At 46.3% G+C, this 26,890-nt stretch overlaps 1 protein-coding gene across 8 annotated transcripts in view; it reads right to left on the reverse strand.

Moving 5' to 3' along the window:
• Window positions 1-24,076, reverse strand: part of RIOX2 (ribosomal oxygenase 2) — a 60,287-nt gene extending 36,211 nt beyond the window's left edge. For 6 of the 8 annotated variants that reach the window (XR_011463722.1, XM_070368088.1, XM_070368099.1 and 3 more), the window contains exons 1-3: window positions 16,762-17,230; window positions 11,493-11,612; window positions 10,270-10,398 (exon numbers count right to left, since the gene is read on the reverse strand). Coding sequence is in view for 7 of the 8 variants with exons in the window: in XM_070368088.1 (XP_070224189.1) it covers window positions 10,270-10,398; window positions 11,493-11,612; window positions 16,762-17,193 (681 nt within the window). In the remaining variant the exon portion in view is untranslated. Of the gene's footprint in view, window positions 1-10,269; window positions 10,399-11,492; window positions 11,613-16,761; window positions 17,231-23,908; window positions 23,933-24,009 lie in introns of those variants that run through there. The other 2 variants (XM_070368111.1, XM_005908346.3) reach the window with 2 other exon arrangements.
• Between the last annotated feature and the right edge of the window lie 2,814 nt (window positions 24,077-26,890).

Consider the following 26,890-nt stretch of genomic DNA (forward strand, 5'->3'; position numbering starts at 1 on the left):
CTGGAGTATTAAAGGAGACAACACAGCCAAAGCTCTTGGAGCAATGCTGGGCACGTGGCTGTATTATAATTTTTATTTTACCCACTGTCCCATTACAGTCTGTGTGGTCTCCCAAGCAGGGCCCACATCCATCCTGTATCCCAGGGCCTAACCCACCTAAGCATCTGGCACACACGGGCTCAATGGATGTTCGGAAGAAGGGACAAAAACCCTGCAGCCCTGCATCGGAGAATGAGCACTAGACGCAACCACAGCCCAGTCACGTCCTCCAGCAGGCGAGCCTCCCCACCCCGTCCGATTTCAAGCCGGTTAAGAGAAGTATCTCCCCAAACCACTCCTGCCCTGGAGCCACCACCTCCTGCCTGATCCCACCCAGACAGAACATTCTGTACAGCAGAAAGGAGAAGAGAGGGGGTCCTCGGAGTCACGTGTCTCCTCTCTGCAACCCAGGAAGTAGCCTGGCTCCCTGGCTACAACCAGGGGTCCTGGAGGAAGAGCTCAAGAAACATCATGAGATTTTTTATTTTAATGCTAAGATTTGCCTTAAAGCAATAAACAATATACAATTATGAGGTATTCATAGGAGCTATCTTGCCCTGAGTAACACCAACCTGACAGGGAAACTAGTCTTTCAAGTAAATCAATGCATCACTCATAATTACAGCTCTCATTTGTGAGTCTGAGTGCCTGCCCTGTGACGGAGGCCCTCACACATATAGCTCATCATCCATCTGTTTGTTTATTCATCCCACAAACACCTGACCAACCCTTCTCCACTCACCCCGCCCATGCCAGACACCAGGCTAGGCGCCAGGGAGAGAGCACTGAACCAAAGAAAGCCCTGCCCTGATGGAACATGTTCCAGAGAAACCAACAAGCATTTGAGAAGGGAGAAGAGACATCAGCAATGAAGATACTCGAGTGGGGGCAAGAGGGATAAAAGAAAGCTGCAAATAAACAATGTTGAGTGGTGGTGAATGCAAAGAAGACAGAGTGAGGAGGATGATGCTGAGGTCAGTCAGGGTGGGTGTGTCTGGAGTACGAGGTGCTATTTTAGCCACTCTGCTAAGGTGACACTTCAGTAGAGACTTCAGGAAACGAGCAAGCCAGATGGTGAAGAATCCACCTGCAATGCGAGAGACCTGGGTTCAATCCCTGGGTTGGGAAAATCCCCTGGAGGTGGGCATGGCAACCCACTCCAGAAATCTCACCTGAAGAATCCCCACTGACAGAGGAGCCTGGCAGGCAGAGTCGGACACGACTGAGTGACTAAGCACAGCACAGCCGTGCAGCGTCCTGGGGAGAAAGAGCAGGTGCAAAGGTGCTGCAGCCGGCACGTGCCTGGCAGGCTGAGGGGCGCCGGTGTGGCAGGAAGGCAGTGAGCGAAGCTGGGGATGGTGGAAGGTGAGGTGGGCGGGCAGCAGAGGGGTTAGATCACAGGGCCCTCTGGACCAGTTCAAGGACTTCGGCTTTTTTTCTGGGTTTAAAGAAGTCATTAGAGGTCTGTGCAAAGGGTTCACAGGATCCCAAAAGGATCACCATGGCTGTTATGTCAGAAAAGTCTGCAAAAGGAACGCTAGATAGGAGGCTTTTGTATAAATCTGTGTCCAAGGATTTTTGCCCCAAACAAGCAGAATGGGGACACATGCACAGGGAGGAGGCTGGGAACAGGGTAGGACATGAGACTTTGGTTTGGGGAAAACTGAATTTGCTGTATCTTTTTATCTTTCCAGGGGGAGGCATTAAGTAAGTAGCTGAATTATGAGTCTAGAGTTTAGATGTGGGCTAGAGAGCTAATACAGCATTGAAAACACATCAGTGTGGAAGGTATTTGAAACCTTGGGAGGGAATGCTCAGTGATCAAAGAAGTCCAGGAAACAAGTCCTGCACCCCAGCTTACAGAAGCAGGAAGACTGAAGACATAACAGCAAAGGAGAACCTGAACAAGACAGTCAGGTGGAGAGGGAACCAAGGGACAGTCACATCCTGGAAGCCAGTGGAGCAGGTGTCAGTGGCCCACTGAGGCAAATACTGATGACAGGCAGACTGAGGTGGGGACCGGAGCAGACTGCAGTAGCTGACAGTGTGGAGGTGGCGGGCAGAGCAGTTCCAGGGGAACAATGGCCAAGAGCGCCTGCTGGAAAGGGTTCCCAAGAGTGGGAGAGAAGAGGAAATAAAGATAGGGCATGGTGGCAGGGTCTCCAAGAATGTCAACACCCTAACCTCTGGCATCTGTGAAGATTTAGGCTACATGGCCATGGTTAATTAAGGCTGCTGACAGGGGGCGGGGGGGATTATTCTGAATTAGCCAGGCAGGCCCAACGTAATCACAAATAGAAGAGGGTACTGGAAGAGAGAGGGCAGCATGAGAAAGAACAAGCTCCATGTTGCATAGAAGGGGCCATAAGCCGAGGACTGTGAACTACCTCCAGAGGCTGGGAAAAGCAAGGACAGGCTTCTTCCCTAGAGCCTCCAGAACACAGTCCTGCTGACACCTTGATTTCAGCCAGTGAAACCCCTCAGGGACCTCTGAACCACAGAACCACAAGACAATAAAGTTTGTGGTGTTTTTTCAAGTCACTGAGTCTGTGCTAATTTGATAGGTAGCAATATATTGACAAATAGCCATTGCTTTCAAGCAATTCCACTGTAAAAGAAACATCAAAGTAGTATTTTTAAATATTTACAACCTATAAGATAAACATAATGATCTCCAGTTTAATAAAAAAATTGACACAGAGACCAAAATCTTGCCCAAGGACACGCAGCTCATAAGTGACAGCAGCTGAATTCAAACCCAGGTTTGCCAGATCCCCAAGCCACAGAGATGTGTTTCCATTATGGGGGGTTCTTCACCCCAAGACCCCAGGTTTGGCAGAAGTACCATTCAGGCTGCCACCTGAGTAGGAAGGAAGAAGGGTGAGGAGGGCTCCAGGCCTCTCATGGTAGCCCCCTAAGCCCACCCCCTCCCAGGGCAACTCTGCTCTTCAATTTCACATACTGAGCATTTACACAAGATTCCACTTGAAGAGTTAGTTCCGCGGATTAAAAACTCAACAGGCTTACAACTTGAGAATCTTTGCAGAACACAATGCTATCTTTCTCCTTTCAGAAGACCCAGGGCTTCTCACTGTGAGCTGTGATCCAGATGGGTATGAATAGTGGGCATGGCTCCACCTTCAAGTCCCATGCCCTCTATGACCACCATGGAGCCCAACCTTCTCAGGCAGGACAAGTAGCCAGATGTCAGTCTGAGTCACTCAGCCCTGGCCTGAGACACCATGGATGGCTTAGTCTTGGCTTAAAAATAATCAGCCAAGCGCACAGTTGACAAACTCTTTCTGTGAAGTAAATATCTGTGGTTTGTGGGCCGCATGGTCCCTGTGGCAACTAGTTGACTCTGCCAGTATAATATGAATGCGGCCACAGACAGTACACAGGAATGGTCGTGGCTGTGTTCCCATATACTTTATATACAAAGGCAGGCAACGGGCTCAATTTTTGGCCCATGGGCCATACTTTGCCAACTGCTGACCAAGAGCACAAAACAATGAAGATACCTTTATTGTTGTATTTATTCAAGTCCCCTATCACATAACAGAAGAAATAAGATGGCGGAGCAGAAGGACGTGTGCTCATCTTCTGCTGTGAGAGCACCAAAATCACAACTAGCTGCTGAACAAGCATCAACAAGAGAATGTTGGAACCCACTAGAAACATATCCCAGGTGCAAGGGCAAAGGAGAATCTGCAATAAGACAGCAGGAGAGGCATAATCATGTTTAAAATCAAACTTCATACCTACCAGAGATGCTTGGAGGGCACAAATAAAACCTTGTGTGCACCAGGACCCAGGGAAAGGAGCAATGACCCTATAAGAGACTGAACCAGACCCACCATTGAGTGTTTGAGGGTCTCCTGCAGAGGCATGGGTCAACAGTGGCCTGCGCAGAACAGGGGTTCTGGCTGCAGCAGACGTGGGAGGCAAGGTGTAGGGCCTAAGTCCTCTTGGATGAGGCTGCCATTAGCCCCACCACAGAGCCACCCGGTGGGCAATCCACAAACTGGAGAAAAATTATACCAAAGAAGTTCTCACACTGTTGAGAAAGTTCTAGGCTTCACAAAAGATTTTCCAACGTGGGATCCAGCAAAGGGACTGAGAATTCACAGGGAACCTGACTTTGAAGGTCAGCAGGATTTGATTATAGAACTTGTACAGAACTGGGAAAACAGACTCTTGGAGGGCACAACAAAACCTTGTGCATACCAGGACCCAGGGAAAGGAACCGTGAAGCCACAAGAGACTGAACCAGACCTGCCTTTGACAGTGTGAGGGTCTCCTGTGGATGCATGGGTCATCAGTGACCTGTACGAGGACAGAGGCACTGACAGCAGCGAGTTTGTTGTGGCAGAAAAGACTAGCGAGAAGAGATAAGAAAGCCTTCCTCAGTGATCAACGCAAAGAAATAGAGGAAACCAATAGAATGGGAAAGACGAGACCTCTTCAAGAAAATTAGATACACCAAGGGAACATTTCATACAAAGATGGGCTCAATAATGGACAGAAATGGTACAGACCTAACAGATGCAAAAGATATTAAGAAGAGGTGGCAAGAATACAAAGAAGAACCAACAGTTAGAACAGGACATGGAACAACAGATGGTTCCAAATAGGGAAAGGACTACGTCAAGGCTGTATATTGTCACTCAGCTTATTTAATTTATATGCAGAGTACATCATGCGAAATGCCGGGCTGAATGAAACATAAGCTGGAACCAAGATTGCCGGGAGAAATATCAATAACCTCAGATATGCAGACGACACCACCCTTAAGGCAGAAAGCAAAGCAGAACTAAAGACTCTCTTGATGAAAGTGAAAAGAGGAAAGTGAAAAAGTTGGCTTGAGGTTCAACATTCAGAAAACTAAGATCATGGCATCTGGTCCCATCACTTCATGGCAAATAGATGGGGAAACAGTGGCTGACTTTATTTTCTTGGGTTCCAAAATCACTGAAGATGGTGACTGCAGTCATAAAATTAAAAGATGCTTGCTCCTTGGAAAAAAAACTATGACCAACCTAGACAGCATGTTAAAAAGCAGAGACATTACTTTGTCAACAAAGGCCCGTCTAGTCAAGACTATGGTTTTTCCAGTGGTCATGTATAGAGGTAAGAGTTGGACTATAAAGAAAGCTGAGCACCAAAGAATTGATGCTTTTGAACTGTGGTATCGGAGAAGACTCTTGAGAGTCCCTTGGACTGCAAGGAGATCCAACTAGTCAATCCTAAAGGAAATCAGTCCTGAATATTCATTAGAAGGACTGATGCTGAAGCTCCAATACTTTGGCCACCTGATGCGAAGAAGTGACTCACTGGAAAAGATCCTGATTCTGGGAAAGACTGAAGGCGAGAGGAGAAGAGGATGACAGAGGATGAGATGGTTGGATGGCATCACCGACATGTCCATCACTCAATGGACATGAGTTTGAGTAAGCTCCGGGAGAAGGTGATGGACAGGAAAGCCTGGCATGCTGCAATCCACAGGGTCACAAACAGTGGGACACGACTGAGTGAACTAAACTGAAATCCTTTTGGAAGAGGTTGCCATTACTGCCATTACCCTACCATAGGTTGGCCTCAGGCCACACTACAGGGAGGGAACACAGCCCCGCCCATTGATAGAAAATTGGATTAAAGAGTCACTGAGGATGGCCCCACCCACCAGAGCAAGACCCAGATTCTCCCACAGCCAGTCCCTCCCATCAGGAAGCTTCCACAAGCCTCTAATCCTCATCCATCAAAGGGCAGACAGAATGAAAACCACAATCACAGAAAACTAACCAAGCTGATCATGTGGACCACAATCCTGTCTAACTCAATGAAACTATGAGCCATGCTGTGTAGGGCCATGCAAGACGGACAGGTCATGGTGGAGAGTTCTGACAAAACATGGTCCACTGGAGAAGGGAATGGCAAACCACTTCAGTATTTTTGCCTTGAGATTCCCATGAACAGTATGAAAAGGCAAAAAGATACAACACTGAAAGATGAAATCCACAGGTCGGTAGGTGCCCAATATGCTACTGGAGAAGAGTGGAGAAATGGCCCCAGAAGGAATGACGAGACTGAGCCAAAGCAGAAACAACACCCAGAGGTGAATGTGTCTGGCAGTGAAAGTAAAGTCTGAGGCTGTAAAGAACAATTTTACATAGGAACCTGGAATGTTAGGTCCATGAATCAAGGAGTATTGGATGTGGTTAAACAGGATATGGTAAGAGTGAACATCGGCATTTTAGGAATCAGTGAAATAAAATGGACGGGAATGGGTGAATTTAATTCAGATGACCATTATATCTACTACTATGGGCAAAAATGACTTAGAAGAAATGGAGTAGCCTTCATAGTCAACAAAAGAGTCTGAAATGCAGTACTTTGGTGTAATCTCAAAAATGACAGAAATATCTTGGTTTGTTTGCAAGGCAAACCATTCAGTATTACAGTAATCCAAGTCTGTGCCCCAACCACTAATGCTGAAGAAGCTGAAGTTGAATGGCTCTATGAAGACCTACAAGACCTTCTAGAACTAACACCAAAAAAAGATGTCCTTTTCATCATAGAGGACTGGCATGCAAAAGTAGGAAGTCAAGAGATACCTGGAGTAACAGGCAAGTTTGGTCTTGGAGTGCAAAATGAAGCAGGGCAAAGGCTGACAGAGTTTTGCCAAGAGAACACACTGGTCATAGCAAACACCCTCATCCAGCTACACAAGAGATGACTCTACACATGGACATCACCAGGTAGTTAATACTGAAATCAGATTGATTATATTCTTTGCAACCAAAGATGGAGACGCTCTATACAGTCAGCAAAAACAAGACCTGGAGCTAACTGTGATTCACATCATGATTTCCTTATTGCAAACTTCAGACTTAAATTGATGAAAGTAGGGAAAACCACTAGGTCATTCAGGTATGACCTAAATCAAATTCCTTACGATTATACAGTGCAAGTGACAAACAGATGCAAGGGATTAGATTTAGGTCATACCTGAATGGCCAGAGTGCCTGAAGAACTATGGACAGAAATTTGTAATACTGTACAGGAGCCAGTGATCAAAACCATCCCCAAGAAAAAGAAATGCAAAAAGGCAAAATGGTTGTCTGAGGAGGTCTTACAAATAGCTGAGAAAAGAAGAGAAGCGAAAGGCAAAGGAGAAAAGGAAAGATATACCCATCTGAATGCAGAGTTCCAAAGAATAGTAAAGAGAGATAAGAAAGCCTTCCTCAGAGATCAATGCAAAGAAATAGAGGAAAACAATAAAATGGGAAGACTAGAGATCTCTTCAAGAAAATCAGATACCAAGGGAATATTTCATGCAAAGACAGGCACAATAAAGAAGAGAAACAGTATGTTTCTGTTCTAACAGAAGCAGAAGATATTAAGAGGTGGCAAGAATACATGAAAACACTGTTCAAAAAAGGTCTTAATAACCCAGATAAGCACGATGGTATGATCACTCACCTAGAGCCAGACATTCTGGAGTGTGAAGTGCAGTGGGCCTTAGGAAACATGATTATGAACAAAGCTAGTGGAGCTGATGGAATTCCAGCTGAGCTATTTCAAGTCCTAAAAGATTATGCTGTCAAAGTGCTGCATTCAATATGCCAGCAAATTTGGAAAACTCAGCAGTGGCCATGGGACTGGAAAAGGTCAGCTTCATTTCAATCCCAAAGAAAGGCAATGCCAATGAATATTCAAACTATTGCACAATTGCATTCATCCCACAAGCTAGCAAGGTAATGGTCAAAATCGTTCACACTAGGCTTCAACAGTACATGAACTGAGAAATTCCAGATGTACAAGATGGATTTAGAAAAGGCAGAGGAACCAGAGATCAAATTGCCAGCATCCACTGGATCATTGAAAAAGCAAAGGAATTCCATAAAAACATCTACTTCATTCACTACACTAAAGCCTTTGGCTGTGTGGATCATAACAAACTATGGAAAATTTTTAAAGAGATGGGAATACCAGACATTACCTGCCTCCTAACAAACTTGTATGCAGGTCAAGGAGCAACAGTTAGAAGTGGACATGGAATAATGAACTGGTTCAAAATTGGGAAAGGAATATGTCAAGGCTATATATTGTCACTCAGCTTATTTAACTTACATGCGAAATGAGATCTAAGCTGGAATCAAGATTGCTGGGAGAAATATCAATAACCTCAGATATGTAGATGACACCACCCTTATGGCAGAAAGGGAAGGGGAACTAAACAGCCTCTAAAAAGCTGGCATAAAACTCAACAATCAAAAAACTGAGATCATGGCATCCGATACCATCACTTCATGGCAAATAGATGGGGAAACAATGGAAACACTGACAGACTTTATTTTCTTGGGCTCCAACATCACTGTGGATGGTGACTGCAATCATGAAATTACAAGACGCTTACTCCTTAGAAGAAAAGCTATGACCAACCTAGACAGTGTATTAAAAAGGAGAAACATCACTTTGCCAACAAAGGTTCATATATTCAAAGCTATGGTTTTTCCAGTAGTCTTGTACGGATATGAGATTTGGAGCATAAAGAAGGCTGAGCACTGAAGAATTGCTTTTGAACTGTGGTGCTGGAGAGGACTCTTCAGAGTCCCTTGGACTCCAAGCAGATCCAACCAGTCAATCCTAAAGGAGATCAACCCTGAACATTCATTAGAAGTACTGATGCTGAAGCTCCAATACTTTGGCCACCTGATGTGAACAGCTGACTCACTAGGAAAAAAACCCTAATGCTAGGAAAGATAGAAGACAGAGGAGAAGGGGACGACAGAGCATGAGAGGATGAGATGGTTGGATGGCAACATGGACTTAATGGACATGAGTGTGAGCAAACTCAAGAGAGAGTGAAGGACAGGGAAGCCTGGTATGCTGCAGTTCATAGAGTCGCAAAGAATCAGACAAGACTGACCGACTGAACAACAACATCATAAACAGGGAGTTTTTCCCAGTTATGGCATGCAGGCAGATTTTTAATATCAGGAAGCCACAAGGCACTGAGTAAGAATCAGAGGGGATTCCCTGGTGGCAAAATGGTTAAGAACTTGCCTGCCAATGCAGGGGACACGGTTTCAACCCCTGTGTCAAGGCTATATATACTGTCACTCTGCTTATTTAACACATATGCAGAGTACTTCATGCAAAATGCCAGGCTGAAGCTCAAGGTGTTATCAATCCCACATTCTGCAAGCGAACTAAAGCCCATGCACCACAACGACCGAGCTCACGTGCTCCAGCCACTGAAGCTGCGCACCTGGAACCCAAACTCTGCAACAAGAGAAGCCACTGCAATGAGAAGCCCATGCCCTGCAACGAGAGAGCAGCCCCTACTCGCTGGAACTAGACAAAGCTAGCACAAAGTAATGAAGATGCAGTGCAGCCAAAAATAAATAATTTAAAAAGAAAAAAAATTAGATACCAAGTGTAATTTCAAGATGTAAGAAATACAAAAACAACCATATGCAAGTCCATCAGTTTGGTTAAAATCTTTGGAATGATTTAGATTAACTATTATCTTATTACCACTGAAGGAAATTAAATTTTGTTGAAATTAAGTTTTATAGGAAAAGGTGTAAAACTGAATTACACAGCTATTCTTATCCTAGACTTTGTTCTCAACAACCTGACGTGCTGGGGACTGGCTGTGATCCCACCCAGCTAACTGCTGAAGGACTCACTTTCTCAGCAGCAAGATGCCAGCGAACCAGCACATGCCCGGGCTGCCTGGTTTTCTGGGGAAGGTCCCCTCAAAGAGCCTTCATGGTGACTCTTCTGACAACTACATGCAGAAGAAAGGGGGTGCAGAGGGCCTACTGCAGTCAGGAGGCAAAGGGGGCGCCCAAATTTTACCAGCAAGAAAAACAGAGGTCCCTGACCGTGTTTTCCTCAAGCAACCTACCACCCAGCAGTGACCACTGCCTTAGATCTGGTGAAGCAGCCCAAGGCCATGCCTTCCATGACTTTTACTCCAGAAAAGTCAGTGGTTACCGTATTCATAATTCATTCCTTTTGGACTCAGAGAGCATATGGAGACGTTTCCTCAGCTCACATCTGCAAGTACAAAAGACCAGGTCTCCCTCCGAGGCCCCCCAGAGGGGCCACCTGGAATGGGAGCCACCTGTCCCCAAACTCCTGGACACATTCTCGGGGGACCGCTACACAAGCGCAAACCTCAAACCACACTCGGCGCGCACACTGGCAGTCCCGTACCTTGAGTGTGAACTCGTGTGTGGGCCTCCCAATCCTGTCCTCGGCCTCCACGCTGTACTCCCGCGCCAGAGGCACCGTCGGCTGGTACAGGCGCCAATGCTTCTCTCCCTCCAGCTGCAGGATGAACACCTACAGGGAGCACAGGACCCCAAGAGTGTCAGAGAGCCTCCTCACTGGGTGCTGGCCCTCCCAGGGCTTAAACGAATCACAACTTTGATATAAAAAAATAAAAATAAAGGGTCACAGATACATCTCGCTCCACACTTAAAAGCTGCCACCACTGACATTCACTTTTTAAAAACAGGTGACTGTAAATTCTGACACTGGAAGGCTGGTCATTCTTTTCACTTCCCTAAAAGCCTCACTGAGTTCTTTATATCCCACTATCTATCTCACTATTCATTCCTCTAAATCTTCCATCAAACAGTGGGAAGCCCATGATCTCTGAGGGAAAAGCCAAGCTTCAGATATTACTGAGTGTCCAAAACCCTGAAGATAATCCCGGGCACATAGGAAAATGTCAAGTTATTATTCTTCATTCAACCAAAGATATTTTAAAGTGCTGTTAGAAATATTAAAGGAAAAAAAAAAAACTTTTGGAAAATGTATTGATACCAAATTGCTCTCAAGAGGAAAAAAAGAGGTTTTTATTTCCTACTATCTCTGTGTTCACAGAATGTATCAGTACAAAAATAAAACTACGACATACCTAAGCCCAAGAGTTAACTTTTTTTGGCAGCCACACGAGAGTGAAATCAACATTCGTCAAGGCGCCAGCGCTTATGCGAAACCATGACCTTCATTTAAGCTGCCCCAAGACTCCCACAAACGGAAGAAAGCATGTATTTTTGGCAGCTACAGAAAAAGGACAAAATAAAAGCAGATGTATGGGATACTTGTGACCTCACCTTATTAAACTGTGCAATTAAAGAAAAAAAATCCAATCACACTTCTCTGTAGAAAATTCAATCAATACATGTTTTGGAGGAATGTGCAGCTCTTTGTATTAGTAAATAAACAATCTTTCCCCTTTCCAAAGGAGCAGGAAACCAGTTCAGTGGGGTTAATTTTCTCCAACATCCTGGTGAGGGAGGTCAAGCTCTCCGGAGCCCACACAGGAAGAGTGGGCCCCGACCTGACCGACAGCTCAATTCCGACAACCCCACCTTCCTGGGCTGGCGGCCACTCCCTCCTCCCGCAGCTGGGCAGATCCCGCCTCTCACCTCGACATCATCGTAGTGGGGTGGCAGGCCCTGGGCTCCGGCCGGGGTGATGTACACATTGGAGCCAACCAAGGAGCCGAAGTAGCACTCTAGCTTTTCCTGGATCCTCCAGAGCTCATCCTTAAGAAACAACAGTGGAGACAGGAGGAGAGAAAAATACACCAGAAGTAAGGAATCTGTTCTTATTCGCATAGCAAGTCTTTATTGCACAGCTATTATGCTCTGTGCTAAGTCACTTCAGTCATGTCTGGCTCTTTGTGACCCTATGGATGAGCCCGCCAGGCTCCTCTGTCCATGGGATTTTCCAGGTACGAATACTGGAGTGGGTTGCCATGCCCTCCTCCAGAGGATCTTCCTCACCCAGAGATCAAACCCTTCTCTCTTACGTCTCCTGCACGGGCAGGTGGGTTCTTTACCGCTAGTGCCACCTGGAAGCCCAGATGCTGGGAATTCAGCAGTGACCGAACCGGCACCTCTACCCTCAGGGAACTTCTGTCCCGAGTATGGACAGGAGGAGGTAACAGGGAGCCACGAAGGATTTCAAGCCAGACAATGACACGACCCCATTCACATTTACAAAAGGTCTGTCTGGCTACGGGTGGAGGAGACTGGACTGTGGGAAATCAAGAGACAGCAGCAGGGAAGCAACAAATGCAGAAGTGCAGATGGGGATGATCAGAGTGAGGGAGAGGGCGACGGAGAAGAGTAAAAGTCAGGATGTGCTTGGCAGGCACCCCTGCCAGCACGCCTTGAGTGGGGAGGATAAGCGACAAATACCCTGGGGGTTTTGACTAAGGCGGTTAGCTAGTTCCCAGCACCACTCAAGTGGGAAAGATCTGCTACAGAATGAGTTTTCGGGGGAAAAAAGAAAAGCTGTACATTAGAAATGTTACGTATGAGCTGCTAAGACCCCCGTGTGCCGGCTGGCTAAGTCTGAAGTTCAGGCAAGATGAAGGGCAAGGGTCTGGGAACTGCCTGACAAAAGGGTCCTTAAAGCAAAGGGAGCAGAAATAACAAACTGGGAAGAGGGTACAGGCAGCGAGCAGGGGACGGGGGTCGAGGAACACTCCCCTCTCTCACTCACTCACTAGCTCTTCAGGACCTTCGTCGGACTGAGGGACCTAGAGAGGAGCCACGTACTCCTGCGAGAGAAGGAAACCTGATTGTCCCAAGGCAGGTGAGGGGAAGAGAGGCAGAATTGGGCCACATGGGTATCGGCACTTTCTGTGTGCCAGGCTTCACCTACTTTAGTTACACAGCCCTCCCGGCAACCCTCTCACAGGGTGGGTACCATCACCCTGTGGGTGCCCCACACCAACAAGGAAGGAGGCCTGTCAATGATGGATCCAGGATTCACATTCATGCAGCCCCATAACCATGCCTCTACCGTAAAGAAAAATCACCTGCAAAGAACACTGCAGAAGCCCAACTTTTAAGCATCCATACACGCAGTGCCTGGCACACAGAAGATATTGAAAGGATTTGCTGAGTAAACGATGATCATGGCTTAGAAGTCAATCTTACCCACTGGAATGAAAAAAAAAAAAAAAAAACTACAGAATTTAAAATACCAAGTGGGAAAGAATTGGGTCAGCATTAAACAAGCTTTGGGAGACATTTCCATATAAGCCATTGAGCTACTCTACATACAGAGCACAAGGTTTCTATTTAACACAAGAATAATAATTCAATGGCACCTGAATAGCTCCAAAGAGTTCGCAGATCTCCCAAGCAATCTAATGTACACCTGGGAGCAGCCAGCAGGATGTGTAATTACGTTTGTACAGTAACTGTCTGTCTCTCTGTGTCTATCGCTGACGGCCTGAGGACCATATGGGTGATCTTATGGCTCCCACTGAAGTTTCTGGGTCTATAATTAAGAAGCACATGTCTCCTTCTTCTTAAAGGTTACAGAAAACCCTATCATTTGCGCAAGTTTTTCATTTCACTTTTAGATTCTCAATCTGCCAAGTGTGGCCCACTAGGAAGAGATCTGGAGTCAAACCATCTGAGTTCAGGTTGTAGCTACAAGCTAGACTTCAACTTCTTCATCTGTGAAAGGAGGACTCCCACTCTAAGACTGTGAGAAACAGCATAAAACTAGCTCAAATCCACTTCAATTGCACAACAGTGTACAAGTGTCACAGCTCCACAGCACTGACTTAGGCACAAACAAGGCTCCTGAAACCTGTCTCCTTGGACTCCTGTCCCCCAGCTGTGTCTGCAGCTGCCAAGGAGGACCCCAGAACAATGGAAAAGTGAAGGGGGCGGAGGCGGGCGGGGAGGCCCTCTCCTCTGTACTGACCTTCCTGCAGAATCAGCTGAATACAATGGCCAAGACCAGAAGCCCACAGTAACACCTAAAGAAAGGTGAAAACAAACATGCCCAAAGCCCAGCTACATTTCAGGGAGGATCTTTAGATACATGGTTCAGAAAATGTTTTAATTCTGAAGTTAGAAGCCCTTCCCTCGTAGCTATGTAAGTCACAAATGTGAACTCGTTTCTTTCATGTAAAGTGGAGGCCACAGTGATCGCCTCAGTTATTTCAAATGTGTGTTGGAAGATTTAAAAGTGAACATGTGTAAATATGTGGTTAACTCATCTGGACTCCTGATACACAGATTACCCAAAGCGGGTGGGGAACAGCCTACCACTCCCTGGTTACCTCCTCACTCATTTCCAGACGAACTAGGCTAATAAGCTGTGCCCATTCTGTGATGTGACCAAGAAAGTGCTGACTCCGAGTCCTTCAACCCAGACAATGAGGAACTGCCTCTAGACTTCTCGATCCTGGTATCAGTATGCCCATTAGTAAATACAGACAACACTAAATCTGCTCACAATACAATACTCAGAACCCAGCTTCCTGTGTAGAGAGTGAACTCCAGAAGCTTATAGGTTTCTCAAGTTCTGGTGGTGGAAGGTCAGAGGGGAAAAAAAAAAAAAACCCACAAACGGGGCTTCCCTGGTGGCTCAGTGGTGAAGAATCTGCCTGCCAATGCAGGAGACGTGGGTTCCATCCCTGGTCCAGGAAGGTTCCACGTGCTGCAGAGCAACTATGCTTGTGCACCACAACTACTGAGCCTGTGCCCTGGGCCTGGAACCACAACTCCTGAAGCCCGTGTGCCCTAGAACCCAAGCTCTACAAAAGAAGCCACCGCAAGGAGAAGCCCTTGCGCTGCAACAAAGAGAAGCCGCCACTCACTGCAGCTAGAGAAAAGCCCGCAGAGCCACAAAGAACCAGAGGGCCAAAAATAAATAATTAAAAGAACAAAAACAAACCCACAAATAACCAGGATGCCTCCTAGCCTAGCCTGGGGGCTGAGCCGAAACTGGGAAAGCTCATCCTTCCTGCTTTAATGAATGTGACTTAAAGAGCTGAGTCAACAGGGCAAAGGAAACAGTCCTGGCCACTTGAAACTGGGGAAGAGAAGTGTGCCGCACTTAAGCAGAAATGATAGCCGCAGAGGACACCACATATGTGCCAAACAATAATTTTCTGCTAGTCTGTGAACAAATTACATGTAATCAGCATCATTGATCTTTTCTATTCATAGTTCTTCAGTGTCTAAAAACTACTTTTTTTTTTTTTAAGTGCTACTTCTAGCCAAGCAAAGAGTCAAGGACTAGCTCAGAGGGAAGTACCACAATGTACAGATTTTCTGAATGCAAATCATGACTTGGTCTGCAAGTGATTTATAAATTCCTTTCAGGTAGGATGCCCAAAAGGGTGGCACCCCAGGGATATTTCAACTGCTCATGATTGCCCAAGATGAACTATCTGGAATGAGGACCTGTACCGTAAAGTCTAAGAGTACTTGGACTTTATCCAGAGTACAAATAGTACAAAATCCTACAGACAAGGGAAGGGCATTCACAGATGAGGGAGGCCGAATGGATCTAATAAGGCAACTCAAGATCTATAATGACAAGCATTACTAGAACTCTGATGACAGAGCCCTAGGCGCCACCTCGCAGCCAGCAGCCATCCTCAGTGTGGAACCTGACACACTGCTCTCCTCCTCCTCGAAGCTGGCATTCTGACTCAGCCAAGGGTCACAGAGGGGGATTTCTGGACAGGGATAAGACTTTTTTTCTAAAACTCAGAAAGAGCCTTCAGTTGTTGGACACCTGTCCTGTAAACATCTCAAACATCTAAGAGATGCTTTCAAATTATGGTGCTGGAGAAGACTGTTGAGAGTCCCTTGGACTGCAAGGAGATCAACCCAGTCAATCCTAAAGTAAATGAACCCTGAATATCCACTGGAAGGACTGATGCTGAAGCTGAAGCTCCAATACGTTGGGCCACCTGATGTGAAGAGCTGACTCATTAGAAAAGAGCCTGATGCTGGGAAAGACTGAAGGCAGGAGGAGAGGGGGTAACAGAAGATGAGATGGTTGGATGGCATCACTGACTCAACAGACGTGAGTCTGAGCAAACTCCAGGAGATAGTGAAGGACAGGCAAGCCTGGAGTGCTGTAGTCCATGGGGTCGCAAAGAGTCAGACACGACTTAGCGACTGAACAACAACTAAGAGAACAGATTAGCTCATCCTAAATCTACGTTTTATAAACGCAGAAACTGGACACAGAAGCAGCAGATTATTTCTCAAATGTCAATCACTGATGTAGAATAAATAAAAGATTAGTCAGTTGTGAAATCCAAGCTACCCTCCACCTACGACTGCCTCCACCCACCCCAGCAGTTCCAGAACCTACTCTCAGAGCCAGCCTGGTGGGTTGTCAACAAGGGTGAAGTCTCTTCCATAAATGTGCGTCTAGTACACGGTCTGGTCACTGCTTGGAAGCCTCTGCTAAGGAGATGTGGGCAGCAGAGGGAGGCAACTTCAAGAATAAAATGATCACCTTGATGCCATCATGCCTTACGTTACAGTGAAGAAACAATTCAGAGAGAAATGTCCACCATGGATCAAAACAAAAACCAGCCCACAGAAATACTCCTGGAGATGTAATGTCACTTTAACAAACTTTATAAACCTGCAATGTAATTTACTTTTTGCAGCTCAATGACACCGAACCATGTCCACTCTGTTGCAGATTCTAACAGTTCAAACAAAAGGGAACATTAAAAAAAAAAAAAAAAAAATCACTGAAGTTGGAATGCATTTGAAGACCAAACAGGTGTTGGCCCTTCTGAAACTGGCAGGAGACTAATCATCACCAAAACGGATTTATCCCTGAGCTGATCCGTGGCCAAATGTTAGTACTTTAATACACAGGAAAATTCTGCCCAAGAGAGCCTGTTACCTTAAATCTCTGAGGTTGGTGAAACTGAATTGTGGCCCTTTTCTGATCAAAATCTTGTCTCAGCTGAAGAAAGTGCACTCTGCCATCTTTATTTAAAACCTTCTTCTTCCCGTGGACACAGCGGCAGACGTTCACGTCTCTCCCATAGTATATACCCCAGCTGCACAGACTCTTCAGGTCAGAGAGCCTAAACAGGGACTGGTAGTACGTGGCCAACGCAGGGTCATCTCTCTGGATGAGGAGGGGTTTCTGCTCCCAGAATTCCTTGAAAAACGTCTCTGTCTTGATGGGCGAGATGAAACTTTCAAAGAGGCCACTGGGGCTGTCGAAGTTCAAAGGGGAAGAAGGTCCACAGGCTGCCTCCACCTTCACCTGCTTAGGAACAGGCCCTTGCTCCTTCCCATCCCCTGCAGGCCTTGCTTTCTTTGGCATCGCTGTCTTCAAGACAAGGCAGTGAGGACATGCAAACCTGCCAGAAGAACAAGACCCATGAGTTTAGGTTTCCCGGGGCCAGTGTCAGAGGACCACATACACGCGACCTGCGCGACTACCAGGCCCTTCGTGTGCACTCTTCCTAAGTCAAGGCCATTTCCTCCAGGGTTAACACACAACCTGAAGCCAACACCATGTCTTCCAGGGTGTGATTCCGCCTCAGACACCATGCAGAGCACATAGTCATAGAAAGAGAAGCCTGTTTCCTTGTACACAAGCGCTAAGTCATGGAATTCATTATTTATTAGAGGTATAATTATCCCAAGTTAAATGATTCAACTATCTCAGCAGTTTCTAGTCACGGTTTTAGCCTGTGGCCATTGACACAGCAAAGTCAAAATCTTAAAATTTGGCTTTAATCAGCAGCAGGTCCCAAATCTAATTAGATGCAACTGCGTAATAAACACTTGGCTCAATCCAGAGCCACCCACAGCCAGCTGCTCCCTGCCACAGCCCCACCCCGGCTGCTTCCTGGGGGCCACCCGGGCCAGTGGTGCCACCTGGTGGCTAGACCAGACCCTGTCCGCTCCCGAGGCTGCCTCAAGCACCTGGACTGCCTCCCTCCAAACCTCAGCTTATTCCTGAAAACTGCCACTTTATCAAAAACATCCCATTAAAAAATAAAACAAACAATTAGACACTGAAAGTGAAGGCTAAGACAGTCATATCCCAAGGCTTTTAAAAAGCTATAACTTTTAACTAAAATAGCAAAAGGCATACTAAAATGGCAACATCATTAATATCTAATGCAGCCCTCCACCCTCCAGCTTCCAGGTGCGCACAAGCCCACAGGTAACGATGCTGCTGCTGGGTCACAGACCACACTTGAGTAGCAAGAGGATCGACCTTCCTAGTATTGCCAAAGGTCTTTCAGAACTGCGAGACCAAGCCATAACTGCTGTCACATTTACATGCAGGGGCCCTTCATCTGGATTTCAGAATAATACTTCAATTACAGGAGTTCCCTGAAACAGCAAAATTCTATTTTAAAGTACATTTATTTCTAGGGGAGAGGGTCCACTGCTGTTACCAGATTCTTAAAGAAGCCCCCATCCCCAAAAAAGATTAAGAAGCACTGTGCTTGTAAAAAAAAAAAAGTTTTTCCCAAAGACTGGTAATTTATTTATAAATGTTATGCTTTCCTATGTTGTTGGGCTATCAAGAATGTTCTGCTCTTCTGTCATGATAACTAAGCCATACTTCAGCTACACTGTGCACTGAGAAGAATTAATGGTCTGGTCTGGGAAGTACATACCCGAACAACATGTTACACATTGCAACAATAACCTACAAATTTATAATTGATAAATTCAGAATAAATCTAGAAAATAAACTTAGAATTAATCCCTTTGTCTAGTGTATGAGCCCATTAGTCACTTAGCAGCCGTCCTGCTGATCAGATCGACTGTTTCAATATCATGCTTGTGCTCACATGACCCTCATTTTACTTGATAATGGCCTCAAAGTGCACAAGTAATGATGCTGGCAATTCGGATATTCTCTTACCATGTCTAATTCATATATTAAAATTTATTATAGCTATCTGTGAATAGGGCAAATGCACAGTTCATACAGACTTCATTGCCATCCATGGTTTCAGGCATCTTCTGGGGACCTTAAAACATTATCAGCCATGGATAAGGAGGCACTACTATGTAAAACTCACTAGTGGCCTCATTTTAGCTTCTAAATTTTATGCCCACAAACAGTTCCTTCAAAAGATCAAGTGGTTTTGATAGGAAACACAGGACCAAGTGTTTACAATACAAATTGATACTAAAAGCTTGCATGGAAGAGTAAGGGGTTAAGCTTTTTTACCTGGCGGTGGGCTTCAGATATATCACTGAGAAGATACATTTGCTGAAAATGTTTCCTATTCCTTTTAAGTTAAACAGACCAGTTTGCTTTCTCAATTGAAGAATCAAAGCTTTGATAAGACAAAGTACTGCTACTACTTGGAGCCCAGAAGTGAGGTAGAAATACAAGGACAAACAAAAGCAGACTCAGTGAAGAGCACCGCTTGTGCAAAAAAGAGTTAACCTTCTATCCCTTGAGGACTTCCCTGGTGGCTCAGTGGTAAAGAATACACCTGCAGCGTCGGAGACCCAGGTCCAATCCCTGGGTTGGGAAGATTCCTGGAGGAGGAAATGGCAACCCACTCCAGTATTCTTGCTTAGAAAATTCCGTGGACAGAGGAACCTAGCAGGCTGCAGTCCATGGGGTTCCAAAGAGTCGGACGTGACGGAGCATGCACGTATGCACAATCCCTTGAAAGTCAGTATGTGCAGATGTCTGGGCTGGGAACTTAGATTTCAGAAGTGTTGCTAACACCACTAAGTGAAAAGAGGGACTCACTGTGACTTCGCTCTTTGGACAAACAATGTGATTATATGCAGTTATATGCCAGGCAGAGGTATCTACGTGATGAGCCCCCAGTAAAAGCCCTGGACACTGAACGTCGAATGAGCTTCCCTGGTTGGCAGCACTTTACAGGTGCTGTGACAACCAGCTGCCGCATCAGGGAAGTGCTTGGTCTCCATCTGCTGTAAAAAATTAGCTGTGAGTCCTAGCAAACCACTGGCCCAGGGGATGGTTCAGGGACCCCTGACATACTGCTCACATTTAACTGTTAAAAACTGTTAGGCTGCCTCAGAAGGTCTGCGTCATTAAAGGTACTCAGTAATGAAAAAGCAATTTCATATTCAGCCACACATTTCTTATCCCTCACAACTGGTCACTTTAAACTTTACTTCAGGAATGCAAGCAGCAGGAAGATGTAAACAAAAGGTTTGTGTTTTTTTAAGCACAATATATGAACACAGTGTAAGCATATTCACTAAAAAGTGTGGTGAAACAAAGTGTGCAGAATACTTCAGCCAAAAAATAAGATCACTTGAAGCATTTTTCCCGTCCACAATCAGTAACAAATAAATCCCAACAGTGCATAACAAATGCTTTTGTCAGAATATGAATTTCACTACTTTTACTGCCAAAACTTACATCATTTATTGTTTCTCTGTGTTCATATTGAAATGATTTGAGGCTCAGTTAATTGGAACCTAGCTTAGAGGTTACTAGGCAAACTTACTATTTCTGATTCTCACATTACCCATATTGTAAGACAACCATTCTTTTTAACAGCTTGTGGGAGGTCGAGAGGAGAACAGATGACATACTCCACCACATTAAACACACAAAAATAGTAAGCTCTATCACAATTTCAGAAACAAAAAGTTAAAAAGAAAAAAATGCTGTGTGTCTTGAAAGAAATATAGGAACTAAACAAGAGAATACTTTGGAAGAATACAGCCAACACAAGTGTGCCCCTAAACCTCACAGACCACCCAATCAGAAGTTAAGAGTAAATATTTTTATACAGCTACAAGAGAAAAAAAAGCCAGCTTTTAAAAAGCATCTGTTTCCAATTTGAGTTGACTATAGCATTAAAGAAGCTTTCCAGGTGGCGCTAGTGGTAAAGAACCCACCTGCCAACGCAAGAAACCTGCAAGAGATGCAGGTTCGATCCCTGGGTTGTGAAGATCCCTTGGGGGGGGTAATGACAACCTACTCCAGTATTCTTGCCAGGAGAATCCCGTGGACAGAGGAGCCCAGTGGGCTACACTCCATGGGGACGCAAAGGGTTGGACACAACTGAAGCGACTTAGCAGCAGCATAGCATTAAAGTGTGAAAATATTAAATCAAAAGAAAAGATTCAAGGTTCCTATTTTACTAACTGCCCACAGATGAAACACAGCCATTAATCTAAACAATTTGAAGGATTAAACTCCACAAGAAAATCAATATTGATACCCATTCTACAGCCAGAAAACACAAACAAAATCTTAATATTTTTAAGTGCCCTAACGTTCTTTTCTATGGTAATAGTCACTGACCAGAAGTCTTAAGGCAGGACACCTATCTGCACATTCCCAGAGCTAGTACAGAGCAGGACACATAGGAGGGTCCTCAAACACTTGCTGAGTGCATTTCTTTTTCACCTTTTGGATGCAATTTTGGAGGGAAAAAAATCTCAAAAGCCTTACATAAAACAGAGTTGGGGGAAAACAGATGGTTTGTTCAGTGGGGTTATTCTTATGATGGCAGCCCAAGCTTGGGTGGTCCAGTCTTTTCAGACCTGAAAGGCACCTTAGCCACCACCAACCAGAAGGAGGTGTGTCTTTTAATCTCCAGAGCTGTGTTTCACCAGGAAAGCTCGTTAGTAAGCAAATTTATGGGCCCCTTATCAAGCCTATTTAGCATTTCTGGGAGCCAAGGCCCAGAAACCTGCAGTAACTCAGTCAAAACAAAAGTTTTTTAAAAAAAGTTATCTGCAGTAATTTTAGATCCACTAACATAGAAGAAGATCTAGGCAAACTCAAGCTCGGTTAATTATACTCAAATAAGCTGACAGAAATGATACATCATCACCTGTAACACGGTTGCCTGCTGTGCGACCTCATAGATGGCAGCCCACCAGGCTCCCCCGTCCCTGGGATTCTACAGGCAAGAACACTGGAGTGGGTTGCCATTTCCTTCTCCAATGTATGAAAGTGAAGTTACTCAGTCGTGTCTGACTCTTAGCGGCCCCATGGACTGCAGCCCACCAGGCTCCTCCGTCCATGGGATTTTCCAGGCAAGAGTACTGGAGTGGGATGCCATTGCCTTCTCCAACAAGGTTGCCTCAGTCAGTGAGTTCAGTCGCTCAATCGTGTCTGACTCTTTGCGACCCCATGAATTGCAGTATGCCAGGCCTCCCTGTCCATCACCAACTCCCGGAGTTCACTCAAACTCACATCCATAGAGTCAGTGATGCCATCCAACCATCTCATCCTCTGTCATCCCCTTTTCTTCCTGCCCCTAATCCCTCCCAGCATCAGAGTCTTTTCCAATGAGTCAACTCTTCGCATGAGGTGGCCAAAGTACTGGAGTTTCAGCTTTAGCATCATTCCTTCCAAAGAAATCCCAGGGCTGATCTCCTTCAGAATGGACTGGTTGGATCTCCTTGCAGTCCAAGGGACTCTCAAGAGTCTTCTCCAACACCACAATTCTTCAGCGCTCAGCTTTCTTCACAGTCCAACTCTCACATCCATACATGACCACTGGAAAAACCATAGCCTTGACTAGACGGACCTTTGTTAGCAAAGTAACATCTCTGCTTTTCAATATGCTATCTACGTTGGTCAAAACTTTCCTTCCAAGGAGTGAGCATCTTTTAATTTCACGGCTGCACTCACCATCTTCAGTGATTTTGGAGCCCAGAAAAAAAAAAGTCTGACATTGTTTCCCCATCTATTTCCCATGAAGTGATGGGACTAGATGCCATGATCTAAGTTTTCTGAATGTTGAGCTTTAAGCCAACTTTTTCACTCTCCTCTTTCACTTTCATCAAGAGGCTGTTTAGTTCCTCTTCACTTTCTGCCATAAGGGTGGTATCATCTGCATATCTGAGGTTATTGATATTTCTCCCGGCAATCTTGATTCCAGCTTGTGCTTCTTCCAGCCCAGAGCTTCTCATGATGTACTCTGCATATAAGTTAAATAAGCAGGGTGACAATATCCAGCCTTGATGTACTCCTTTTCCTCTTTGGAACCAGTCTATTGTTCCATGTCCAGTTCTAACTGTTGCTTCCTAGGCCGACCTAAAAGATTTCTCTTGGGGGATGTTTATCAAGACAGGGAAAAGCGGTTCTCCTATTGACCTAAAGCAGGGATTGCCACTTATCTTTTCAGTTCTATCTTAGAAATAATGGATTGAACCTCATTAATATATTTTAGTAATCATGACTTGTTACAATGGATGAGGGCTGAGAACCAAAACTATCCGAGCGATGGTGGAAGAAGCTTGAAAAATCAGGTTTTTCCACTTAAAGATAAGCCCAGTGAAATCAAACGCCTGGCGCCGAATTTACAGCTGATTTTTGGAGTAGTCAAGGAGGCTTCCCAGATGGTGCAGCAGTAAAGAATCTAACTGCTAATACAGAAGATCCTCTGGAGAAGGGAATGGCTACCCACTCCAGTATTCTTGGCTGGAGAATCCATGGGCAGAGGAGCCTGGCGGATACAGCAAATGGAGTCGGAAAGTCGGACATGACTGACCACTCACGCAGGCACGCACTGGAGACAGCGAAAGCCAAGCCAACACTTCCAGAAAACACATGAACCACCAACCTGATCTCATTAACCTGATACATGACCCGACAGCAGTCGGGGAGCCATTTTAGAAATATTCAGTGAGCAAAGAACGACTGGAGGGTAAAGTGTCATTTATAAAGTCAGGGTGGGGCGAGAAAAAGGCAGCTGTCTCTGCCCGAACTTCAGGTTTCCCTGCGGTAAAGCCCGGGGCTCTTAGGCCCGCCAGGGAGCACAGCCCACGTGGTGCCCGCGCTCCCAGACCGCCGGCCACGAGTGCGAGAGCGGGCATCACACTCGCTGCGAAACCTGCGAACTTTCGTGTGCTTGTCCAGTCTCAAGACCACCGGCCGAGCACGTGGCTTCTCTCAGTGCCTAGGCCACTCCAGACCCTAACCCCGATCTGAGCGGCGCCAAACCGGCGTGCGCAGTATCCGCGCCCCGGGCCCAGCGACCACCAGCGCTCTCCGGCCGGGGCCGGGGTGCACCGAAGCTCCCGGCCCGAGTCCTGTGGTTCCCCCCTACCCGGCTCTTGCTCCACCCACACTCGCGCTTGGGCGTCGGGAGAATGAGCACCACCCCAGACAGCCTAGAGGCGGGCGCCAGGCCGGGACGGAAGCACTCACCGGATTCAAGCCACTTGCGCGCGGCCTCCAGCGTAACGGCCGGCTACGCCAGCCGGGGACGGGGCGGCGCGGCGCGGCGCGGCGCGCGCATGCTCGGAGCGACCCCTCCGGCTCTGAACCGGCCTCCCCGCTGGCTAACCGACGGAGGCAGGGGCCACTCCTAGTGTCTAGGTGCGGAGGGGTGTTTGGAGTTCATCCCCATAGATTTATTTTTTTGCTATTAAAGGAAATAAATGAGGGCTTTTCTTGAATTGGTGAGGGATTAGGCTCAGGATTTGGGGGGACGTGATCTAGTACAATCCTGTTCCTTTAATGAATGGAGAAACTGAGGCCGGGAAGAGGGAAGTGAGCTGCCTAAGTTTAAGGAGCTAGTTAGTGGTGCAGGTTCTCCATCGCTTTCTTTGGGGCGCTCTGCTACGCTGTGTTGCTTTGTACTAAGTCAACTGTAATTTGTACCATGTTGCTCCCGGAGAGAGAATAATGATTTAAAAAGGATACTGGAAATTCTTGAGACCGGCTGTAAAAGCAAAGAACCAAAAGGAATGATTTGAGTAACTACGGCCGAACACTCTCCTTTTGACTCATCGGGACTTTTGGGCGGGGAGGCCTGCAACCAGTAGGCAGAGGATCAACTAACTGTTCACCTTTGCTCTGGCCTGTGCAATTTTTGCTCTCCAGACAGCCAGAGGGGACACAAAGGAAGTCCTTATTTCATTCTGTTAAGATGATTGAGACCAGAAGCTGTTTCTGATGGTCAAGTGACAAGCAAATGGGAACAAAGTATACCCTTATCTTATGCTTGTCAAAACTAACAATAACAAATATTTCCAAAAATGAATGCATAAACTGTGATGAAATAACTTGTATAGAAGTATACCTAATGAAATTTTTACTTGAAATTTTAATGAAAGCCCTAAAACAGGAGACATCTACCACTGTTGACCATATACCATTTCCCACAGTTATCTCATTTTGCATGGGAGGAAAAGGAGGTACCAGGAGACTAAGTTATTAGCCAAAGGCAGGCTTTCTTACCATGGGCACTACTGACATTCGGGGCCAATAATTCTTTCTTGTATGGAGATGACCTGCATTGTAGCAGCATCCCTGGCCTCTACCCCTTAGATGCCAGTGGTACCCACACCAAGTTGTGACAGCCGAAAAAGTCTCTAGACCCTACATAATTACTCTGTGGCGAACCACTACTTTAGTAGTAGCCCCCACCCAGGGTTTAACGTCATACTATAGTGCAGTTACATGCCATACTTCTCAAGAGGAGGTGCTCGATACTGCCCTGTAGGACTCACTGAAAAGACCTGAACAGGTTCCGTAAGCAGCACCCACAGTCAGAGTATATAAAGAGAAGGCTGGAAACTGACGGGCAGATTGTGCATCAGTGTAGCAGATATTGCTGTAGCATTTCCCTGCCTCGCACAGAGTCGGACACGACTGAAGCGACTTAGCAGCAGCAGCAGCAGCAGCAGCAGCAGCAGCCCAAGACAACTGGCAGGGACTCCTGAACCAACAGAGAGACCTGGGGCATCCACAGGCCATCTTGAGCAGCTGGGTGTTTGCTGAGCTGTGGGCTGTGCTGGTCTGCTCCAGGGCTGCTATCAGAGGAGATCCCAGTGTGTTTACAAAGGTCTTAGATCCTTGAGTCGTGGCTTGGAGTTGAAGGAATGGCTTTTGAACAGAAACCCAGGTGGCTGCTTCTTGCCTGGAGGATCCTGAAGGACGGGGCAGCACTCTGAGGCCCAAGTGCACCTCTCGCACCCTTGATTTGTCAAATCAAGGACCACTGAGCATCCTCTGGGCGGAGTGGGTGCTGTGCAAAGTACCTGGGTTTGGTACATCTGGATGGTACCCTGTCAAAGAGAGTGACATAGCAGGTGATGAAGGCCAAGCATTAAGAGGCAGAGGGGTCCACTGGCATGGACCAGAAAGGAGGTATGGGGCCACAGGAGGTCAGTCAGCAATCTCAGGGTTAATTTCAATGCACCCCAATGTGTAGACCGCCAAAAGAACCTTTGTCTGCATCTCTTGAAAACGTCAACATTTGAACACCTGTTATCAGGCCAGCTATATAATTGGTGGAGCTCAGTGTGAAATGAAAGCATGGAGCTTCTTCCAAAGGGAGGGGTAAAGTAAAGTGAAAGTGTTAGTCACTCAGTCGTGTCCAACTCTTTGTGACCCCATACACTGTAGTCCGTCAGCCTCCTCTGTCCATAGAATTCTCCAGGCAAGAATACTGGAGTGGGTAGCCATTCCCTTCTCCAGGGAATCTTCTGACCCAGGTATTGAACTCGAGTCTCCTGCATTACAGGCAGATCCTTTACTGTCTGAGCCACCAGGGAAGTCCAAGTGTCATTAAAGATACTAAAAATTAAAGTGGTTCCTTTCTTTTGCCTCCTCTTTCTCTACTACAATGGTGCTGTTTTCAATTTGCAGTATTTAATGTCATGTTCTTAGGAGCATAGGAATACTTGAAAGGTGAATGCAGACACGCAGGAGGGCCCTTCGGTGCTTCTTGGAGCCACGTATGCACAGGAGCACCCGCCTCACAGGCTGTCGAGTTCTCCCACCTGTTAAACATTGGTCCCACACTGCTGTGCCCTGGCCAGGGGTGGGGAAACCAATCCCTGAGGCACTGGTCACAGCCCCAACCCACAGCAAACCAGCTGGAGACTGCAGCCTTCCACCTGGGGCACACTCCTTACCTGGATGGTGTGGTTAGAGGCTTGCCCCAGTCCAGTCACCCTCCAAACACACCATGGCACTGCCAGCCCAGGGCAATTACAGGGTGTGGGATGTGCACCCAGTCCAACCCCACCCGCCACCCCGGATCTGTGTACCTGCCTCTCCTGGGGCAGAGGGAAGCCAG

The sequence above is a fragment of the Bos mutus genome, chromosome 1, assembly GCF_027580195.1.
Source record: "Bos mutus isolate GX-2022 chromosome 1, NWIPB_WYAK_1.1, whole genome shotgun sequence".
Classification (NCBI taxonomy): Eukaryota; Metazoa; Chordata; class Mammalia; order Artiodactyla; family Bovidae; genus Bos; species Bos mutus.